The sequence below is a fragment of the Haliotis asinina genome, chromosome 7, assembly GCF_037392515.1.
Source record: "Haliotis asinina isolate JCU_RB_2024 chromosome 7, JCU_Hal_asi_v2, whole genome shotgun sequence".
Lineage (NCBI taxonomy): Eukaryota > Metazoa > Mollusca > Gastropoda > Lepetellida > Haliotidae > Haliotis > Haliotis asinina.
In genome coordinates, this window is record NC_090286.1 from 1,695,293 (window position 1) to 1,718,068 (window position 22,776).

General features: G+C 40.7%; 1 protein-coding gene across 1 annotated transcript in view; it reads left to right on the top strand.

Annotated features, from left to right (window-relative positions):
• LOC137291162 (uncharacterized) overlaps window positions 1–22,776 on the top strand; it is a 118,978-nt gene that overhangs the window by 41,076 nt on the left and 55,126 nt on the right. The window contains exons 8-13 of the mRNA XM_067822452.1: window positions 12,919–13,068; window positions 13,389–13,532; window positions 15,508–15,657; window positions 16,129–16,193; window positions 16,631–16,715; window positions 16,914–17,051. Coding sequence (XP_067678553.1) covers window positions 12,919–13,068; window positions 13,389–13,532; window positions 15,508–15,657; window positions 16,129–16,193; window positions 16,631–16,715; window positions 16,914–17,051 — 732 coding nt within the window. The remainder of the gene's footprint in view (window positions 1–12,918; window positions 13,069–13,388; window positions 13,533–15,507; window positions 15,658–16,128; window positions 16,194–16,630; window positions 16,716–16,913; window positions 17,052–22,776) is intronic.

Sequence of the window (22,776 nt, forward strand, 5' to 3'; positions counted from 1 at the left end):
CCATTCAGATCTCCCATTATAACACAGGGCTTCGGGAGTTGGTCATATAGAGCTTGAAGATCGGTTTTGGCAAAAGTCAAAGACGGAGAGATATAGAGTGAGCATAATGTAAAGGCAACGTGCAAAGTTAGTCGTACTGCAACGGCCTGAAGATTAGTATTAAGTGAAACGGGGCTATGGATAATGTTGTCTTTGATTAGAATGGAAGATCCTCCCGTGGCCTTATCACCTGGAGGTGAAGAGCAATGATATACTTTGTAATGACGAAGATCGAAAGTATCTGTCTGTTTTAAATAAGTCTCCTGCAGACAGATCGCTGAAGGTGTAAAATCTTGGACTAATAGCTGTAATTCATGTAAGTTAGTCCTCAACTAAACTACCTTTTGGGGGGATTTATTGGGGATCTACCCCACACCCTTTTGGAGGGCAACAAGCTATGTGCCCTAGAATGGACGTTTTTCTCTGCCACTTTGGTGTTTTGAAGCATCAGGCTTAGGCTTAGGTTTACGTTTAAAAGTGTGTTGACTATCAGCTGTCGGTTGAGAAGATGACTTGGATGTACTAGGAAGTGATTCCTGAGTCTGTGATGATATAGCAGGGTATAGCATCTGTGGAGAGTTCCAATTGACCCAAGTCAAGGTAGTTTTGCAGCCTGTTGATGATTTTGTTATTTTAGAGCTAGACTCAGATGGTGTTTTTGCTACTGTAGCATAACTTTCTTGGAGATCAGATCTCTGTACCAGCTTTTTTGCCTCAGAAAAGGAGATATTTTGATTAAACTTTATTCTGTTTATCTCCATTTGCTCTTTCCTAAAGCAGTTGGTGCATTTTTAAAATCACTGTCACAATCTTCTGTTGTATGTGTTTTCTCACCACAGTGAGCACACACAACAGACAATGTGCAAGTGTTTACACCATGTCCATATTTCTGGCATTTGAAACGCCTCAAAGGATTGGGGATGTACAAATCAACGTTGACATTGCAGTAACCTGCCCTGATTGATTTGGGTGCATTTGGTGCAGAGAATGAAAACAGGTACGTGTTAGTTGGCACAACCTCATTATTCTTCCGTCTTGAAAATCGTTTTACATCTATCACTCCTTGATTCTTCATTTCTGATGCAATGTCAAACTCAGTCATATCTGCAAATAGACGGTCTCGATCTCTTACAATACCTTTACTGGTGTTCAGAGTTCTATGTGCAGAGACCTTAACCGGAGATCCAACAAACATTTCAGTGGACAGCAGATTGGTTGCTTGTTGTTCTCTATTACATTCAAGCAACAGAGATCCTGAACGCAAGCGTTTCACATCTTTAATTTCTCCTGCTATTCCGTGGATACCTTTTGATATAGCAAACGGATTCAGCTTTAATGGAGTTTGATCAAGAGTCTCAAGAAGTAGGAAACGAGGCCAATAATCATCAGATTTCGAAGGTCGCTGTTCATCACAATCAATGGCAAGTGGACGTTTCGTTTTTTTGTTTGGGGTTTGGTATTCCATGCGAAGTGGTAATGATTCGTCATCCGAGCTCCCCACCCACCACGGAGTATCACAAGGACAATGCTAAAAACAAGCGGATCTCCAGCTTGCAGCACCAAGGATACCCGGATGATATACTCCAGCAGAAAAATTAAAAGATTAATAGTTCCACCAGATTGGCCCATGAGCCACCGCCTTCTGGGCATACGACTCTAGGCAAAAACATACATAAAATGATTGGTTTGAACTAACAATTTCAAAATAGCCAAGCATGAAAAATCAAAGCAACAGTTTTATAAATTTTGAGCATTACATAGTTGTAGCTCAGGGCGTGACCAGCCGATTTATAGAACTGGGCCAGTTCTACCACCCGTCTAGGTGAAGTAAGGGCCGAAGTGGTGTGTTGAGCAATAGGAGCAAAATGGTTCAGTCTCCTACTGCCCTAAACCACCAGAATACCGTCCTCCACCGACACGGGACGCAACCCACGGCCAACAGGTTGCCCAATTTAGTCGCCTCTTACGACAAGCAATGGGGTGCTGTGGACACATTCTGTCCCGGGTCCACACGGGAGAAGAGCACTTAGCGTTACCCAGCACCCACCACGAGGAGGTGGCTCTTCGTGGGTGCCTAAACAACTATGAAAAGTTGCGGGGATAACAGTTAAGAAAGGTTTAGTTTTGTCGTGATCTGAATCAAGGAATATACAAATGTTGTCACATTAACGTAGTTTGCAATTTCACGACAGTTCAATAGTTTATTAGTTGCCACTTTGTGCAGCGTTAGATCATGTTTGTGCACATTGGATACGGGTTCAATGTGACTGATAAATGGTCATAAAAACTCTACGAATTACAGATGCAAGGGTCGTCTCCGCAGTGGAACCTTTCGAGCTGTCCGCAGATATGGTTTTGATGTGGGGAGGAACATTCACTTACTTTCATTTATGTATTATTTTTATAGACTTACTTATTTTCAACACACGCAAAGATTGAACAAAGTGATAACACAGTACCGTTTCTAATTAGTGTCAGGGTGGCTGTGCTCATAACGAATGTGTTACAATTCTCTAAATACATATTGTGTGAGAGCGACACCTGATAGAGAGCATAATACTGCAGTCACGATTAGATTATATGCAAGATGGAGTACAGACAAGTGCAGTTATAATGTGTTCGTGTTTAACTCAATTCTTCTGTGTGACACCAACGGGCTGAGCTTGAAACAAACTTTACAGACACCATAACATTGGAGAGCTAAAGTGGCACAGAAAAATGATGTGGGTACATTCTTGAAACACATCTACCCTTGATAGCACGAGCAGTTAGCTGGTATTGTGAAAACCTGATCTGACATGTTTGTGTAAAGAGTGTCAAGAGTTTATGGGTGTGTACATCAAAACACTATTAGGTTGTTATCACGGTACGCTGGATACTGAGATCTGTGTTACACATTCGATGTGCTTACTAGAAAATTACAAGTAATATACCATAAAGACATATATAAACAACCTTGGTCTTTGAACTGTAAAAACTGCTGTCATGCGAATTATCGTATATAGACAAAAACATTTACATGGCTTTCAGTCAAGCTTATGAAGGCTTCCACAAACACTATGGACATCTGTGCCTGCTGATATCTAATTATTGCTACCTTGCAAAATGTGAGCGTAGAGGCGCTTTTGCTGTGTTGAGTGAGTGAGTTAGTGAGTTGGGTTTGTGGCGGCTATGTGGCGGCAGTCTCTAACTAATCGAGTCTGGACCAGACAACCCAGTGGACAACAGCATGAACATCGATCTGCGCAATTGGGAACCGATGACATGAGTCAACCAAGTAAGTGAACCTGACCACCCGATCCCGATAGTCGCCTCTTACGACAAACATGCCACACAGAGCATTATGACACATTACAGCCTACAGTTCATTACCAAAACAGTGATGTATCTAGTTGGACTGGATCGACACTGAACGTTATGGCACATTACAGTCAGGAGTATCCACTTTTTTCAACTAAAACATTACACGGTTTTTATTGAACGGAGGACAATTTTTTGCAAATGTCTTAATTTAGAAAAGCATAAAAATCAGTTTGGTGTTGGCTGTTCAGATTATCCAGTGTTTCGATATCATAATCTGGAATAACGACACAAAGATGGGCTGACGATGTTCTGATCTTGTTAGATTGAATATTTGTGTGCTTGATGTTCGCCATGTTAGTGGGCAGATGGAAATAGTGCATTACCGTGAGTCATTTATAACTGCGCATGGAAAATCAGAGATGATGATATTGAGTGCCTATAAAGGTCGCGTTTGCCGTTTGGCATTTCGGCAGAACCATCCCGCCCCCTAATGCAAGGGAGAAGGTTGCTGTGATACGTTTTTATCAAAACTAGTATCTACACGTTGTGACATCAAACTCCTAAATCGTCAAATACATCTATCAGGATCAAGATATAGTCTAGCATAGTGTAACCGGTCGTTGTTAGAAAACAAATATCAGATCAACAGTGACTGGCAAATGTGTAGGAAGGTGTGTTTGTTTAAGGATCTCAAGCTTACTTCATAAAGAATTCCATCTTTGGTCACATTGCATTACTATGCATCCCACTTGGGGAACAGTATACAGGTCTTACTGACAACGATAAACAATATGCCAGACAAATCCTGAGGACGAATGCATTACACTTGGTGATTTTTCAAGTGGACAGAAGGATAGAATGTGTAAAAAGTAGATTTCTGAAGGAAACATTCTTTCTTCACGTTATACGTGTTTTATACATTCTTAAAACCTGAGCCCTTTTCTGAAAACTCTCATTAAAACTCCGTAGAGGAAAGAATATTATCAATCTCTAAGTTTAAGCATAATCCTTAATACTGTCAAGAAAGGACTACATATACAAAGAAAATATGTGACACAGCAGAATTAATATCATGTTGGTTCTTATATATTACCAGGGCTTGTTTGGATTGTAAATATCACTGACTGTGGGAGTTCAGTTGTGTCCAGGAATCTGATTTCCCCACCGTCAACCACTATAAACCAAAGAGAAAAATTCAATCTTTAATCCAAGGAACATGACATCATGTAGCACATCTTGAGTACATCCAGTCAATGGGACCTCCTCCAGATACTAGCAAAGAGAAACGTTGTACAAGGACAACATATACAGCTTCATGGCTCCTACGTTTGCGGTATAATGTCCAACACACAAAATCATGTTTCGGATTAGTTTGATATCGATTCCCTTAATTTTGCAGACAGTACATTTTGTTATATATGATGACTCCCTAGCTGAAACCCAGTTCCCAAATTACTACATACTAGAATTAGGTTCTTACTGTTTTGTCAGTTTGATAACACAATTGTTCATGTGAGCACACTGTTCACAACAACCAAGAGGGCTTAATATACATACACAGTGTGGTACAATCTGATTCACTATCTCTGATGTAATACTTCTGTTACTGACAGGTAGGCTGATGGTACATACGACTACCAGTGTCACTGTCTATCTCTGATGTAATACATGTGCTTGTTTTACAGGTAACTGTCCTGGTGGTACATACGGGTACAACTGTGACTACACATGTAACTGTGAGCACACCAAGTGTGACCCTACTTCTGGCTGCAGTTTGTCAAACTGTTTCCCAGGCTGGTCTGGTCCGACATGTCAGAAACGTATGTAACTACTACTAGTGACACGGTAAAGTAATTTACGCTGACATTGCAGCAACACATGTTTCTTCTTTTGACAACATATATTTGTGTTATCCTATCCTAAGAACCACCCTCATGAAAGGAAACACTTGTTTCAACACTGTAACATTTTCGTGTCTTCTGAGGTCTTGAAATCTTGTGGTTGGACTTTTGTTGTGTTGGGATAGACGTATAGTTGATATTATCGTAGTGATGGTATAGATGTTATAGATATATGGTATAGATGTTATAGATACATAAATATCGTAGTGATGTTATAGATGTTATAGATATATGGTATAGATGTTATAGATATATAAACGTCGTGATGATTTTATAGATGTTATAGATACATAAATATCGCAGTGATGTTACAAATGTTATAGATATATAGATGTCGCAGTGATGTCATAGATATATGATTATTAATGACAACGTAGGCAACGTAGAACTGAGAACTTAGTGCATGTGTAGACTAGACAGATTGCATTACCTGGGCTGAGCTCTCCGAAGCCCCGGGGTGACCAGCTGATGACACGTGAGGGTCAGCGGGAGGGATATCCCGGGAGGTCCGGCAGTTGGGCTCTGGCTATGAAATAATCTCGGAAGCTACAGTATGGTTCAAAATTATTGAGAATAGCTAAAGCATTTCATATTATTAAACGAGAACAAATCAGATAATATTGAATGTATTGTGAAAGTGAACTGACCTTTTCATGTTGTGTAGGTAACAATTTAATATTTTATCAAGTCTCCTTGAGCTTCACGGCACAGTCTAAGACGGGTAGGCATACTTCCTATCAGAGAGGTTAGTGTCTCGTGAGTTATGCTGTCCCAGTATCGGACCACTTCTCTCTTCATGTCTTCAATTTTTGTCAACCCCTTTTGATTCACACATTCCTTCATCATCCCCCAAATGTTCTCAATGGGATTTAAGTCAGGACTATAGGCAGGAAATGGTAATGCAGTCACATTTTTCTCCTGAAACCACTGCTTGGCATGTTTTGTGGTGTGTTTAGGATCATTATCTTGCTGCAAAATCCAGTCATTTCCATAAAACACATGTGCACTTGGAAGGAGAAAATTATCTAATATGTTAGTGTAGCGTTGACTTGTCAGATTACCCTCAAACACACACAGCGGGGTCGTTCCTAATAAGGATATCCCTCCCCATACATGAAACTTTGGGCTGTATTTAGGTCGTCGATACAACGGTGCTGACGCAGACTTTGTCCATATTTTCACATTATTGGGATATACCCATATTGAGCTTTCATCAGTAAAAATCACATTTTCCCAGTCATAGTTTTCATGTGCCAAACACCACTCAACACGCCTGTCTTTATGTTCTTGTTTCATGAGAGGAGAAGGAATTCCAGTCTTTTTCTCCCATCCAAGATCAATCAAATTTCTTCTAACTGTAGATTTTGATACAACTGTTGATCCCCTTTCTATCATTTCATACCTGATGTTGGAGATGTTTGCCCTTTGCTTTTTAGACGCTAAAATTCCCAGCCGGACGCGATCTGAGAAGTCCAATTTTCTGGGTCTCCCTGCTCCTTTCTGGTGCCCAAAATCCTTTCCCTCTTTAAAATTCTTCTTAATCCTATACACAGTAGAAAGAGGAGTTCCTGTTCTCTCAGCCAATGTATTTACATCATCAATTCCTTGATTACACAACTCAAAAATCAACCTTCTTTTATCTTCAGCAGACATTGTTGACAGTGCTGAGGAAAATGACGTCTGCTACAAATTCAGGGGAGGTAACTCTAATTGTACTATACTCAGTAGGCCAAGATGAGTTACCTCCCTTATACCATTACTTAGTTTTAAGTATCAGTGAATCAGTTGAGGTGTTAGGATAGCTCAAAGAAAGAAGAAAAATTCTCAATAATTATGAACCAGACTATACATCCTCTATGTTATCGTATATAGAACAATACGATAATATTGCACATATTTCATTGATTTGTTATTGGCGTTAGTTGGTCTACAGTAGGTGGCTATAAACGGATTTGTGTCATTCGTGTAAACGAAGACACGAAAATGGCTCATTGCATTTAACGATATATAACTGGGAAAAGTGGCTATCTGTTTAAAGTGTCTGATTATACACCGAGTGTAACTGATCACAGTTACGAACGGTGACATGCGCATGTAGCGGCCACAAAATTTCCGAGTCCTGTGCTGGGATTCGAACGACGGACCCTCTGCTCCGAAGTCGGACGCCTTGTCCACATGACCAAAGAGGTTAACCCCGTCAGCAAGCTGACAAGGAAAGGATGTCATCTGTGGGATGACTCCACGCCCTCCTACACGCAGATATCCATAGATCAGATATCTCTCATTCCGAAATACATCAATGTCAATTCTGAAACAATAGTAACATAATTTTATCTTATCACCTATGTTTTGAAGAGGGGTTGAAAAGATGATAATATCCAGATAAAACAGGCGATATATTTGACTCTGGGTTTTACATACCGAGTATAAATACATTGAGCGTTGAATATAATGGATGGAAATAAGCTTTGCTCAAGAAAGTAAAAAATCCAGGACCGGGAATATAAAGTGACCATTGTGGCATGTAATGGAAATAGAAGTACAAACACTTATTTGTGCTGTAAAACAACCCTACAGTATGTGTACCTTCTGTATTACACTCACAAAAGATATATCAAACTTGCTTCTGAGCGGAATGATGAGGTGTTATTCAACAAATGTCTAAATATTGAGCTCTGCATGTAAGATACGCTCAAGTTGAATTGTGTCGGAAGACGTATGTGGTTGATACAGATAACGTTGCGAGGGGGAAACCTACGTCATCCAGTGGAGATGTTTTCCCATCATCCCGAGCCACAGACGGAAACATTGCTGCAATCAACTGGGCTGTCTGTATACAGACAAATTACAGCAATCCCAGTTGGTGGCGAGTGGATCTCAGTGACACAGTGTTGATACGTGACGTCACCATCTACTTCAGAACTGAGCGTAAATATTACGATGTGGGTATGGCGGGAAACATGAGTTAATTTAGTAGTATGAGTACAGGGTACTGGTTTTGAGAATCTGACTTACGTGAGTCACACGTTTTGGATAGTAGTTTCACTTCTCCTCGATTTTAGTGTATCCGTTTCCGGTTGAAGAATCAGTCCCTAATGTCCACATGGTGGGAAACGGTTTCCTGTTATCGGGTAAATTGTTTAGCGTATTCAATATAGACGATTATTTAGATGTGCGTCATGGTGAGAGCATGTCTGTAACTCGGATACAGGCATCAGCATACTCATGGTGTTTGGAATCAATGAAAAGATCGGAAAGTAATGCCAAGTTTTCAAACACCCGGGAATAAGACATTGCCTTAAAATATTAAAAACTTGTATAACGTAATTTATGTAGCAGTGATTTGCAGTAAATAACCAATCACAGTCATGTTTTAAGTTTGTCAGTGTGAAAGATATTTTTGTTGCCAATATGATTTGAAAATCTCTACTCACTCGTAAAGTTTTTTATACCTACTTGGGTGTTCACTTCTTATAAGGGGTTCATAATCACTGTAAGGTATCAGAGCTGGTGTCATACAATTGTTGATAGCGGTCTGTTGGCTTGGCAACCAACAAAGTCGGTGTCATATTGGCCAGTAGCAAGATCAAGTACAGTAGAGTCAATAATTTAGATTGGAATCAATGAAACGATCGACGGAAATGTCATTTGTGACAGCATTCTTACGATGTGAAGTTATGTGAATTGTTTACGATTACAACGGGCGACCTAATTTCATTTTTATTTTTTCATTGTCGAGTTGCAAATGGAATAAACATTGTATTTAGCGAGCCTTACCATCCCCAAACTAACTTATTATCATACAATGGCATTCTTACTTTATAATTTAAAACAATGCGATTTCATTTGCCGCAGATCATGAAACTAAATTTCGTGGGATGTGCCTGCATACCTATGACGTCACAAATATGTTCGTAGTAATACGCAACGTCACAAGCGCGGTGACGCAAGTTTGCACTGATCACTCATTTGAGTGCGTTACGTCATCTAATTCCCAGTAAGCTTTTTCAAAGAGAGCATTGTTGTCAACAAATCTTAGCGTACATTTGAAAAATATTAAAACTAGTGTGGAATTTTAGAAAATTTCAATTACCATTTTGAACACAAAATACACTTTAGTTTTTGCGTGACATTGTGCACCTGGATTACTATGCCGTAGATAACACTGATAGTCGGTTGGGAAACTGTCTTTGGTATCTTCGCAAGCCTATGGATTTTCTATCTTCGCTTCATATCGTGTCTCGGGAAATACGGGGTTTTATTATCAGTAGCTCGTACTGATAATCGTGGGACTGATAAAACCCCGTATTTCCCGAGACACGATGTGATTACTTATAATATGGTATTTTATTATAGGATATGGTATTGTATGGTGTGATATGATATGATACACGGTATGATATGATATAATATGGGGTGTTATGATATGATGTGATACGACAAAATATGTGTAATGTGATGTTATATAATGTGATACATTTGATGCGATATTCCTCATTGTGATGTGACTATATTATTCCTTTCCATGATACTGTGTTCTATGGTCTTATATACTATGGGCTTGTGGCCCTCAGTATGAATAAAGATCGATTGATCGAAATGGAAACTAACAGGTATCTCAGAAATCTGCTCACTAAAAAGAAGGTATGAAAACAACAAATAACATACACATTTCAAATGTTTGAGATTGAGTCATATGTCATATGGCCAAACGACATACAAGTTAATTCACAGTATTTGTACAGAAATTATGTGTACACAGATTAGAATGTGACCTATAGTTAATCATGATCTGCATGTCACTCAGTCGATACGGTTGCTCCAAACTGACATATATTAAACAGCACCGTGCACCCATTATTCCGTATTTGCAGATACGCTCAGAAGAAACGGCATCCAGGTGTACCTCACCAACACCACCACCACGCCCAGCGGCCTCCTCTGCTACACTGTGACAGCAAACACATCTGGCACTGACATCAACGCCACGTTGTCTGTCCCCTGTCACGGCAGAGGGCGCTACGTTCTCCTGTACACAACAACAGTTAATGGCAGATATAGACAACCTACAATGGACTTTTGTGAAGTAGAGGTGAATGGTAAGAAACACTGTTTATGTAAAACAAAAATTAAAATTTTAATGCGATCTTTCTAGCTATCACTGATAGAGTGTGTAGTTTTCTATGAACTCCTTTGAAGCTAGTGGTGAACTGTCAGACTTATATTTATGCAGGTATAATCAGGGCAGTTGAGGGACATTTGTTCAATGTTGTCACCAGTTTCACTGAGAAGAAATTAAGGCATTAATTTCTATAATTGGCTGCATTAATACAATGTTTGTGAGAACACGTTTTCTAAATCTCGAACCAGTCAAGGTCCTGGGGTAGAATAGGCCTTCAGCAATCCATGCTTGCCATAAAAGGCGACTATGCTTGTCGTAAGAGGCGACTAACGGGATCGGGTGGTCAGGTTCGCTGACTTGGTTGACACATGTCATCAGTTCCCAATTGTGCAGGTCGATGCTCATGCTGTTGATCACTGGATTGTCTGGTCCAAACTCGATTATTTACAGACCGCCGCCATATAGTTGGAATATTGCGTTAAACTAAACGTACTCACTCTAAATCTCGCACAGTTGCTTGATGACCTTGATGTTTGTTATTTCTTGTTGTTTCCACACATTGACAGTGTGTGATCCTGGTGCGTTCGGTGCTGACTGTGAGAACTACTGCCACTGTAAACACGGCGTCTGTAACTACACCACGGGGATTTGCCCTTCAGGTGGATGTCTGTCAGGCTGGAAGGGAACCAAGTGCGATGTCAGTGAGTGAATAATAACCAACAAAGGAATATGAGCAGACTAGAGGGTGTCCTGGTGATGAAGGTGTAACATGTGATATTGTAATGGTTTGGCACAAAAACAAAGGCGGTATGATTTTAGAACCTCAATTCAGTACTACTAGTGTTGGGGTTCCAGATACTGTGGACATGCTGGGTATATTAGTTTCATTATACATTCCTAACACAAACTGATGAAACTCTTATACATTTAACACTTTTTCGTTTTTTATTGAAGATATTTAATATGCGGCGTTTCCCGAACAGTACACAGCTCTGTATTGTCACTGTGACGCGAAATAACATTGCTAATGCAGTTTTGTATATATTTAAAAGGATAAATAACGAAAATTACGGAACAAGTATCAAGACAGTTCCTGTTTATTTATCATGCGACTCGATGAAGAGCTTAATATTTGTTACGCAATGTCAAATTGTATTTTGCTACTATGACACTTGTAAATAGTAAATTCTGTATTTGCCTTATGTCTTCATGCTAAAGAAACACAAGTTTTTCACTGATGATTTATATTTTATGCCAAAAGAAATCTCTCTCCTGAAAATATTCAGTCTGAATGTGCAGTCCGTGATTTGTGTGGATGCCGCACCACTGTTTAAAACAATGGCGCAGCAGTGACTGTACTAGTGAGAAACATAGTGGGCCTTTCCGCAAAAAAGTGACGGCAGGTAACAGACCGTAACAGAAACCTGTAGGTGGTCCGTAGTGGGTTCGTAGTGGGACGACAGGCATGTGTATTCTCCAGTATGGCACGGTCCTTTCAAGTTTTGTCACATTCTGATTGTCGTTTGTCCTGGTTCTCATGACAATGTTGAGGGTAGCCGGATGCGTCCCGTTCTATCATGTTGCACGCAGGAACGGCGAGATACGGCACGTCGCGTTCTCTGACATTCCCAGTCTGTAGCTGATGCTGACCTTCTTGTAGAGGACTGGATGTGTGCCCCAGCAAACATACAAACACAAAATCTTGGGGGTTTATGCTGCTCCTGTCTCTCAGCATACAATGGCTGCTAGTGCATGGAAGGTCTTACGTGTTTCAAAGCTTACATTCGCAGAAAGTCTTGACAAACCGCGCCAACGTGAGTCAAAACCTTGATCATAACATAAGTAACGTGAGAGAACCATCAGAACGCGACAGGCTGAGAGGACACGTAAGTGGACTAGGGCCGAAACGTAGAGGACCTCTGACCTTCTGAGACTCAGCAGCCTGTTTTCCTCAACAGACCATCGCGGAGACCGCGAAAGACCATGAGAAAACTTAGCTAGACCTAACAAAAGTTTGTTTTGGAGGAGTGAGTGAGTTACTATTTAGCTTCACATCGGCAATGTTTCAGCCATATCGTGACGAGAACATATATAACATTGAAATAGAACATAACTTTGAGGAAAATATATAAACCCGTCGTCAATGGACAGTAAAACAACTAGAATATCACAATCAGAATTAAAACTCCCCTGGAAAGTTAAAACTAACATTACTATTTGGAGAATGCAATCTAAAACAACAAGCTATATATCGCCAACAACTGACGGTAGATCACCATACTAGGGACCATGGGGACTTAGGTCTCTAGTTGGACTTACACCATGTCTTCACCTAATGGCGATTATAAGAAATGTTAGCAAAATGAAAATAAAAAGAATACTTCGTTTCAAAATACTGGTAAGTTTAATTTGAGTTTGAAAGTTTTTGGACTTACGTACTGATGTTGGAGGTGACAAATAGCCCAATTCCCATTTCGGGAAAACGGGACTGCAACGGTCACCACAAACACAGATAAACCCCAGCATATCAGGCCTTTTGGGAATTCTTGACAGAATGTGTCGACAGTGTTGAGTACGGCCATGACTGTGGAGGGACGTGCTCTGCCCGGAAGTGTAATGCAGCAGGGAGCCCCTGTCCCCGGGATACAGGCCGATGTGATGGAGGATGTCAGCTTGGATGGAAAGGAGTGGACTGTACATCAGGTATGGAAGACTTTCTTTAATGTCCAGTGTCAAAATACAGTGTCATTCATGAGAATCAAACATGTATTTACAGACAACACACAGTATGTTGAGATTTTAGTCTTCCATGATTACATATACATGCTACCTGTCTCACACCATTCACTCACCTGACGAAGTAGTGAGGATATACTCCGAAACGTTGTGTTCCTCGTAATAAAGAATTTGACATGTATAAAACTCTACTCCTATTGCTGCTATGATGCATGATATACAAGGAATTGTCATTGTCAACTTGCTTATCAGTCATATTCTGCTGTGTAATAATGTTCCGTGTGTAGAATGTTCCAACACATACGGAGACGGGTGTAGCAAGAGGTGCTCCAGCAGACATTGTGGTGCATCCTCCTCTACATGTGACCACGTGACTGGAGCATGTGACCACGGGTGTAGTGCCGGCTGGAAGGATGTAGACTGTGTTACAGGTAGGAACCATGAGCTGTAGTGGAAGTTGGAATTATGTACACTGTGTTGCAGGTAGGAACCATGGTCCTTAGTGCCGGGTGGAAGGATGTAGACTGCATTACAGGTGGGCACAATGGGCTATATTGCCGACTGGAAGGATGTAGACTGTGTTACAGGTAGGAACCATGGGCTGTAGTGGAAGTTGGAATTATGTAGACTGTGTTGCAGGTAGGAACTATGGTCTGTAGTGCCGGGTGGAAGGATGCAGACTGCATTACAGGTGGGCACAATGGGCTATATTGCCGACTGGAAGGATGTAGACTGTGTTACAGGTAGGAACCATGGGCTGTAGTGGAAGTTGGAATTATGTAGACTGTGTTGCAGGTAGGAACTATGGTCTGTAGTGCCGGGTGGAAGGATGCAGACTGCATTACAGGTGGACACAAAGGGCTATATCGCCGACTGGAAGGATGTAGATTGTGTTACAGGTAGGAACCATGGGCTGTAGTGGAAGTTGGAATTATGTAGACTGTGTTACAGGTAGGAACCATGGTCTGTAGTGCCGGGTGGAAGGATGTAGACTGCATTACAGGTGGACACAAAGGGCTATATCGCCGACTGGAAGGATGTAGACTGTGTTACAGGTAGGAACCATGGGCTGTAGTGGAAGTTGGAATTATGTAGACTGTGTTGCAGGTAGGAACTATGGTCTGTAGTGCCGGGTGGAAGGATGCAGACTGCATTACAGGTGGACACAAAGGGCTATATCACCGACTGGAAGGATGTAGACTGTGTTACAGGTAGGAACCATGGGCTGTAGTGGAAGTTGGAATTATGTAGACTGTGTTACAGGTAGGAACCATGGTCTGTAGTGCCGGGTGGAAGGATGTAGACTGCATTACAGGTAGACACAAAGGGCTATATCGCCGACTGGAAGTATGTAGACTGTGTTACAGGTAGGAACCATGGGCTGTAGTGGAAGTTGGAATTATGTAGACTGTGTTACAGGTAGGAACCATGGTCTGTAGTGCCGGGTGGAAGGATGTAGACTGCATTACAGGTGGACACAAAGGGCTATATCGCCGACTGGAATGATGTAGACTGTGTTACAGGTAGGAACCATGGTCTGTAGTGCCGGGTGGAAGGATGTAGACTGCATTACAGGTGGACACAAAGGGCTATATCGCCGACTGGAAGGATGTAGACTGTGTTACAGGTAGGAACCATGGGCTGTAGTGGAAGTTGGAATTATGTAGACTGTGTTGCAGGTAGGAACTAGGGTCTGTAGTGCCGGGTGGAAGGATGCAGACTGCATTACAGGTGGACACAAAGGGCTATATCGCCGACTGGAAGGATGTAGACTGTGTTACAGGTAGGAACCATGGGCTGTAGTGGAAGTTGGAATTATGTAGACTGTGTTACAGGTAGGAACATGACACATACCAGTAAAAACGCAATCCGGGAAATACGTAAGTCTTTGGCTTTACAAATGTTCGTAATAATGTAACTAACAGTTTGCCCCAGTACACACACTTGGAAAAAATCACAATCTTAGCCTTGAACACAGTAATTAATATCAGTACGCAAAATGGATTTCTGTCTGAATATTCCTCAGAATGTGTCCAAGGTATGGAATACGGGTTTGGGTGTCACAAAACCTGCAGTACCCGGATGTGCCAGGGAGACACGAGCACCTGTCCCCAGGATACAGGACGGTGTACAGAAGGATGTCAGCCAGGATGGAAGGGGGAAGACTGCACTACAGGTAAAACTGACATAAAGTGATCAGACTAGGATATCCTCCAAGGGTTTATGTTGAAACACTTGGGAAGGTGGCATAGTGCTGTTAAACTTATTTCGAAATTTACTTCCTTGAAGAGAATTAAGATATTATTTTTTGGGTCGGGCTGTACTACAGATATAAGATATCAGACAGTGTCATTACTGAGACCATGTGGATTCGACAAAACATATATTTTGCAACCATTGTTACAGAATGCATCCAAGGTGTGGAATATGGGGTTGAATGTGCCATGAACTGCAGAACCCGGATGTGCCAGGGAGACACGAGCACCTGTCCCCGGGAAACAGGACGGTGTACAGATGGATGTCAGGCGGGATGGAGAGGAGTGGACTGTACATCAGGTTTGTAGATATGTCTCCTCCGGTGTGTGCCACTTATAACAATGTGTGAAGACCCTATGTAGCCATTATTCATGGAATATTTATGACCGTGCAATAGGTGTACTTGATGTGTCATGTGATATTCGTAGAAGGGAGAATTGGCGTCCATTTTAGGCGTCCGACATTTGATCTCCCAAGCATTTCAGAAATCAAAATCACATTAAGGTGGCCTGGGGAAAGATGTCTATTAAGGCAAAGTACTTGTTACAAGGAATAGAACTCTAGATGGACTTACACCATCCCTTAACCAACTGGCGACTGTAAGAAATGTTAGGAAAATTGAAGTAAAAAAGAATACTACGTTCGAAAATACTTGTAAGTTTAAATTGACTTTGAAAATTTTGGAACTAACGTACTATCGTTGGAGGTGACAAATGACCGCCGGAAACCCTGCAAACCCAGCATAACAGCTCGTTTGGGGATACTTGACAGAATGTATCGACAATGTTGAGTACGGCCATGGCTGTGGAGGGACATGTTCTGCCCGGAAGTGTAAAGTAGCAGGGAGCCCCTGTCCCCTGGATACAGGCCGATGTGATGGAGGGTGTCAGTCTGGATGGGAGGGAGTGGACTGTACATCAGGTATGGCACAACATCACATATGATGTTTTTAATTGCAACATGCACGGAAGTCTGGTGTCATTGATGCCGATAATGTCCGAAGCAATGTCTGAACTATGCATGGATATTTTGATTATGGCAGTGTCATCCATGTTTTTGTCGACTCAATAATTTGACATTAATCATTATATCAGTTTAGTTAATGTAGTTTGACCCTACAGGTGCAGTGACACGATATGTCTGTCTTGTTGTCTATGTCTAAGTTGCAGTGAAGAATTGCAGTGGGTGTCCTGATGCCTTTCTTACCGAGTGTACAACAAACGTGAATTATGGAATTGGTTGCCATGGCAACTGCAGTGCCCGGAAGTGTAAGGAAGTGTCGGGCACGTGTCCCCGACGTACAGGGCGGTGTGAAGGAGGGTGTCAGCCAGGATGGGAGGGAGTGGACTGTACGTTGAGTATGTGACGTTGTCATACCATAGGGTAACGGCTTAATAGAATGATGTACTCTTTGTCCGCATTGACGATTAACACAAATCAAGTGCTCAGCACTATGTATTAATGTACATTCTGATGGCCTAACGAGAGTCTCTCAACCCAGTAAAACATTTTGAAGCATATTTTTAATGCATCCTATCAAACACATTTTCTTGAAGAATGTCCACCACGGTCGTTTGGTGTTAACTGTTCCTCCAAGTGCGGACATTGTGTGGACGATGAACCTTGTCACCATGTCACTGGAACCTGTCCCAAGGGCTGCAGTTCAGGCTGGGTCAGCGACACCTGTAGACAAGGTTACCTGATCACGTGGTCCTACATTTATTTAAAAAAATCCAAAACACCTAGTATAAGCATCTATGTATTTCGGTAGAGTGAGCTGTTGAGCACAAACAAGTGCGAAAGTATGCTAACCAACGTCCATCTCTGTGATGATTAAATCGTAACTCATTCAGAATAATCGCTACTCAAGCTAGACAACAAAGGTTCACTGATTATAACATGAAATTTTATCTGTGAGTTTTGTTTGTTGAATGAACCTAGACGCATCCGCAGCAATCGTGTTTGAAACTGTATCACGATTGTTATCGTTAGTTGTGACCGACAGCACCATGCAACAACGATGACAAGAAACCCAAGATTACACGAAATGATTCAACATGTAAAACTAATTCGGAGGTAATCCTATCAACTGAGTAAGAATAAATCAATGAAAATTCACCCAACGATGTTTTTAACGTTACTGATGGTGATTCTGAGAATGTTGATGATTTCGACAATAATTCATTTCTCGTTTAAGCCGTCGACAGTTCACCTGGAACCTCAACGGAACGAATATCTCGTTTGGCAGCAGGATTCATCGGAGCCTTTGCAATGCTGCTGTTGTTGGCTTTAGTGATTGTCGCAGTATGCTTATGGAGGAAAGGAGATTTCAGGTATGCTTCCATTCGCTTGGTAATGTACAAGACGTCATTAATGAAACATGCAGATGTATTTTTCCAAACACGTAGAGAACTTCTAATTATAATGATAATGTTTAATCTTGATATCTAAACCAGAGTATCATTTGCAACTTCCTGTTCCTTTTTTTACCGTTATGAAATCAGGATGGCAAAGAAGTCATCAAAGGAATATCGCAGCCCGGAGACAAACCCCGCTCCACCTGTAGAAGTCCCAGCATATGATGTGCTGCCTGAACATGACTATACCAAGCTGGAAAGGATCCACACAGAGCACTATGACACGTTACAGCCTCCAGTTGATTACCAGAACAGTGATGTCCGCATTTAGCTGGACAGGATTCACACGGGGCTTCATGACACATTACAGTCTACAGTTGATGACCAGAACAGTGATGCTCGCATCTAGCTGGACAGGATCGACACAGAGCATCACGAAACATTACAGTCTACAGTTGATTACCAGAACAGTGATGTCCACATTTAGTTGGACAGGATCCACACAGGGCATTATGACACATTAAAACCTACAGTTGATTACCAGAACACTGATTCTCGCATCTAGCTGAACACGATCCACACAGAGCTTCATGACACATTACAGTCTACAGTTGATTAACAGGACAGTAATGTCCGCCGTATCTAGCTTGAAAGGATACACAGAGCATTATGGCACACTACAGTCAGGAGTATTCACTTTTTTCAGCTAAAACATTACAAAGAGAGGACGAAAGTTTCTACACGTCTGAATTGTTGGCTGTTCAAATGTCTGTATTTGGAAAAGCATTAAAGCTAGCTTGGTGTTGACTGTTCAGATTATTCAGTGTTTCGATATCTCGACTGTCAAGGATGTACACTTATTTTTTATGTTACGCAAAATATTGGCTCAGTTTTGGGCTGTTTAGTCTTTTCGAGCACATACCCCAGTATTCGTCAAGTAAAAACGATAAAACCCCTACCATTAAAAAAAATACGTCAGCAATTAAATGAGGTCGATTGTACGGTTCTGAGTTATTGTATTCCTCTCGCTTGTGCGAGTCCCTATAGAAAAGGGAAACATGTATGCATCATGCCTCTTGAAAGATGTGGTTCAAGTCAAAGTAGGAAATTGTTTCACACATATTTTAGTTACTGATACATCAGGTTTACGAAGGTCTCCAGCATCTACCAGAAGACATTGACAGTATCACTTAATAAATGCATGACAAATGTTGTAAATAGAATTGTAAGAACGTAATAAATATCTGCTAAAAGCATTTTCGGTGGTAGAATTCTGATTGTACAACGAATCGTGTATGTATTTAGTAGTATGGACCAGACAATCCAGTAGTTGTCACCATGCGATACGATGACAGAGCACGTTGTTATGAATCAATACGAAATAGCGATGACGCTAGATGTTCGCGACAATGTGGTGACACCCGTCAAAAACATATACAAAATGTAATTCTTCAAAGGCATTTAGAAGTTGGTGAGGTAATACAAGACACTGTTATGGATGACAACTTCTTTAATTCTTTTAACACGACGTTTCAAGGCTAATTCTTGCCCCTTCGTCAGGTGGATAACCAACCCCCAGGCCCAGAGGCTGCATCTACAAGATAAACTGTGATTGCGGCAGCAGCTACATAGGTGAAACCTGCAGACCATTCAACATCAGACTCAAAGAGCACAAAACTTCAGTCAGAAAATTAGATCTGAAATCGGCCCTCTCTGAACACATCGTCAACTATCCAAACCACTCCATCAACTGGAAAAACATCGAGATCCTGGCTTCCAACATCAGTGATTGGCGGAGAAGGAAGCAATCAACATCAGAAGATTAGAACCTCAGATCAATAGAGATCAAGGCGTGTACCTACCCTCTGTCTGGGTGTCAACAAGGACTCATAGACTCTGAATCTATCAGCTGTGTAAACAACCATGTACTGTTAAAACATTCCTCCTTTTCATCTCTCCTCTATGATTGTACATACCTGATTACATTTATGTGCTTGTATATACATCTTACCCCTCAGGCTTCATGTATACCTATATATATTCTGCAATGCTACCTATGCTCATTATCCACCTGACGAAGGGGCAAGAATTATCTTGAAACGTCGTGTTAAAAGAATTAAAGAAGTTGTGATCCATAATAGTGCCTTGTATATACAAACTGTATTCAGTTGATAAAGCAAAGACCGAAGAAGAGTCGAATGATGTCTTCTGAACTTTTTAAAAATAAAACAACCGACGAGGCGGAGTCACTGGTCTCCTTTTCTCTAGTTCATTGCATGGCAGCCGATGGTTGTGGAACGATTTCTGATCTGTGAGATACATGCTCAACTACCCTTCTTGACCATATTATCATGTTTTGATTTTGCCCTTTCCAATCAATGAGCATAATGAGACAAATAAGCAGGAAGCATGTGCGTCCGCAGATATGGCTTGATCCTGCATATCCGCAAATTGTAAATGTCATAAACCAGGAGTTGCCCCGAACGTCTTAAGATATGAATGTTGCTACAAATGCACGCTCAGATGAATGGAATCCACATGCATAGATACAGATTGCGTTTTGCGAACACTGACAAAATTAGCAAACGTACAGTTTAAGTTAGTATTTTATCTTCAGTTATTAATTATAATGTCGTGCACTGAACCTAATAATATCGCTTGACGTGATTTCAATGTGAATGTGAGTGTTGATACACAATGGAGGACGGAAACTAAGATTATGATAGCTTGCTGACATATCAAGCATACAGTGTGTACTACTCCGCGCTGACACAGTTAGAGTGAGTGAGTGAGTTAATATTTAACGTCACATCGGCAATATTGCGGCCATATCGTGACGAGAACGATTAATTATGAAAATGAATGAAAATGAATAAAGTGAATTAATAACACATACATTGTAAAACCCTGTCAATGAAAGACAGTAAAAAACTAGAATATCACAGAGTAGAATGTAAAACTAGTGAACAGACCTAAAACAAAGTATCTATAGAGGACAGTACAATACACATAGGCTGCCAACAACTGAAGGTAGATCACCATACTAAGGACCATGGGGACTTACAGTACATTTGCTTCCTGCATGGACCCTAGTTAGATTTACATCATCCCCTCAGCTATTACCAATTTAGACAAATCTAGCCATAAAGTAAAAACACACTTATCCTACGATTAAAATGCTGGAAAATTGAAATTTACTTTAAATGTTTTTGGACTTATGTACCCTCTCAGGAGGACAATTATTTTACGGTACTTGAACCCCCTTTTAGGGTACAGTCACTAACTATTTGAAATTTAATCTTCCATTTTTTAAAATATTTATCTATTTACAGTTCAGATACCAAATCTACTTCCTTTAAAAATGCAATAATTGGGCTAATATTGCTAAAAAGATCCTTCATAGTTTGTGAATTAAAATACTGATCCCTCGTGATGGAATACTCAACACAGTCAAGCAAGAAATGCTTCAAAAGGTATTCATGAGTATATCTCGTATGGCCAATACGATTATATTCCATATCCTTGACAGAGGAGTACGGGAATTTATTTTGGAAACGTAATTTTTCCAAGTATGACGTTCAATGTGCTTAAACGTTCGTCGAGATTTAGCGTAACTGAGTTTTACATTATTTAAGTTATGAACAGTGGGATGAAGACGAAAATATTTCTCTGCTTTCTTCCTCTTTTTCCTAGTCTGTTTGCATTCATCATTAAACCATGGTTTACGGATGTGCGGATTTACAGAGGACTTAGGAATAGTTTCATCAGCTATATGTTTTAGTTTGTCCGAGAACATATTAATTGGATCAGGTACATCCATGGAAAGGTCGGGTTTACGTTCCTTAAGGCAGGTGGCCTGAAATAATGGCCAAATGACGTTTGAAAAATTCCATCTTGTTACAGGCGGATCATCGGAAGGGTTAATTGCTTTAAGTACTGTTGGAAAATTGTCACTACCACAAAGATCATTATGGACTGACCATTGAAACTCATTATAAACGATTGAATCAGTGAGTGACAGGTCTGAGGAAGAATATGTTCCCGTTGCAGGATGTAAATATGTGTCAGAGCCATCATTGAATATACATAAATTATTATCAGATATAAACTCTTCAAGAACTTTCCGTTTACTGTTGGTACCAGGAATTCCCCATAGTGGGTTATGTCCATTGAGATCACCCATTATGATACAGGGTTTTGGTAATTGGTCATACAAATCTTGAAGATCATTCTGATGGAGAATGGAAGAAGGGGAGATATACAAGGAACAAAGAGTAAGAGTTATATGTAAAGTAAGACGAACAGCAACAGCCTGAAGATTGGTTTTAAGAGGAACAGGGCTATGAATAGTACCATGTCTCACCAATATGGAAGATCCACCAGTGGCTTTGTCACCAGGGGGTGAAAAAGAATGATAAGAATGGTATTTACACAATTCGAACTTATCATTTTGTTCCAAGTACGTTTCTTGAAAACTAAATGCTGATGGTTTATAATCCTGTGCTAGTAATTGTACTTCATTAAAACTGGTCCTAAGTCCTCTGCAATTCCACTGGGTTTAGGAGTTATTGTTCATTTTATGGCAGGTGGTAGTACTGGGGATCGACTTTTCCCCTTCCGAGGCGAACTGCTTCTATTTCGCGCACGAGGAGGAGGAGAGAGACGTCCATGCCTTCTAAAAGTTGAAACTTGTTACAGATTTGTACAGGATCACGTGATCCCTTTTGAACTCGATCAGACTTTTGTTTGTAATCTACTTTTTGATAATGATATTTCACAACAGGAGATATTGTTTGTGATTCAGTCTGGCAAGATGATGTTGCATGGTGTTTATGAACAGTAGAATCTGATGCAATTAAAGTGTGTTTGTTAGCTTTAACCCAGGTATATCTGTCTGACATGCAACTGACAGAACAGACTTAATATTGGGGCGAGCAACAACTGTAGAATATGGTACACTTGATGACTGAGGGGAGGCTACATTAACTAAACGTTTGGCCGCATGATATGTGACATTCTTTTGGATTTTGATTTTGACAATTTCATATTCACGTTTCCAGAC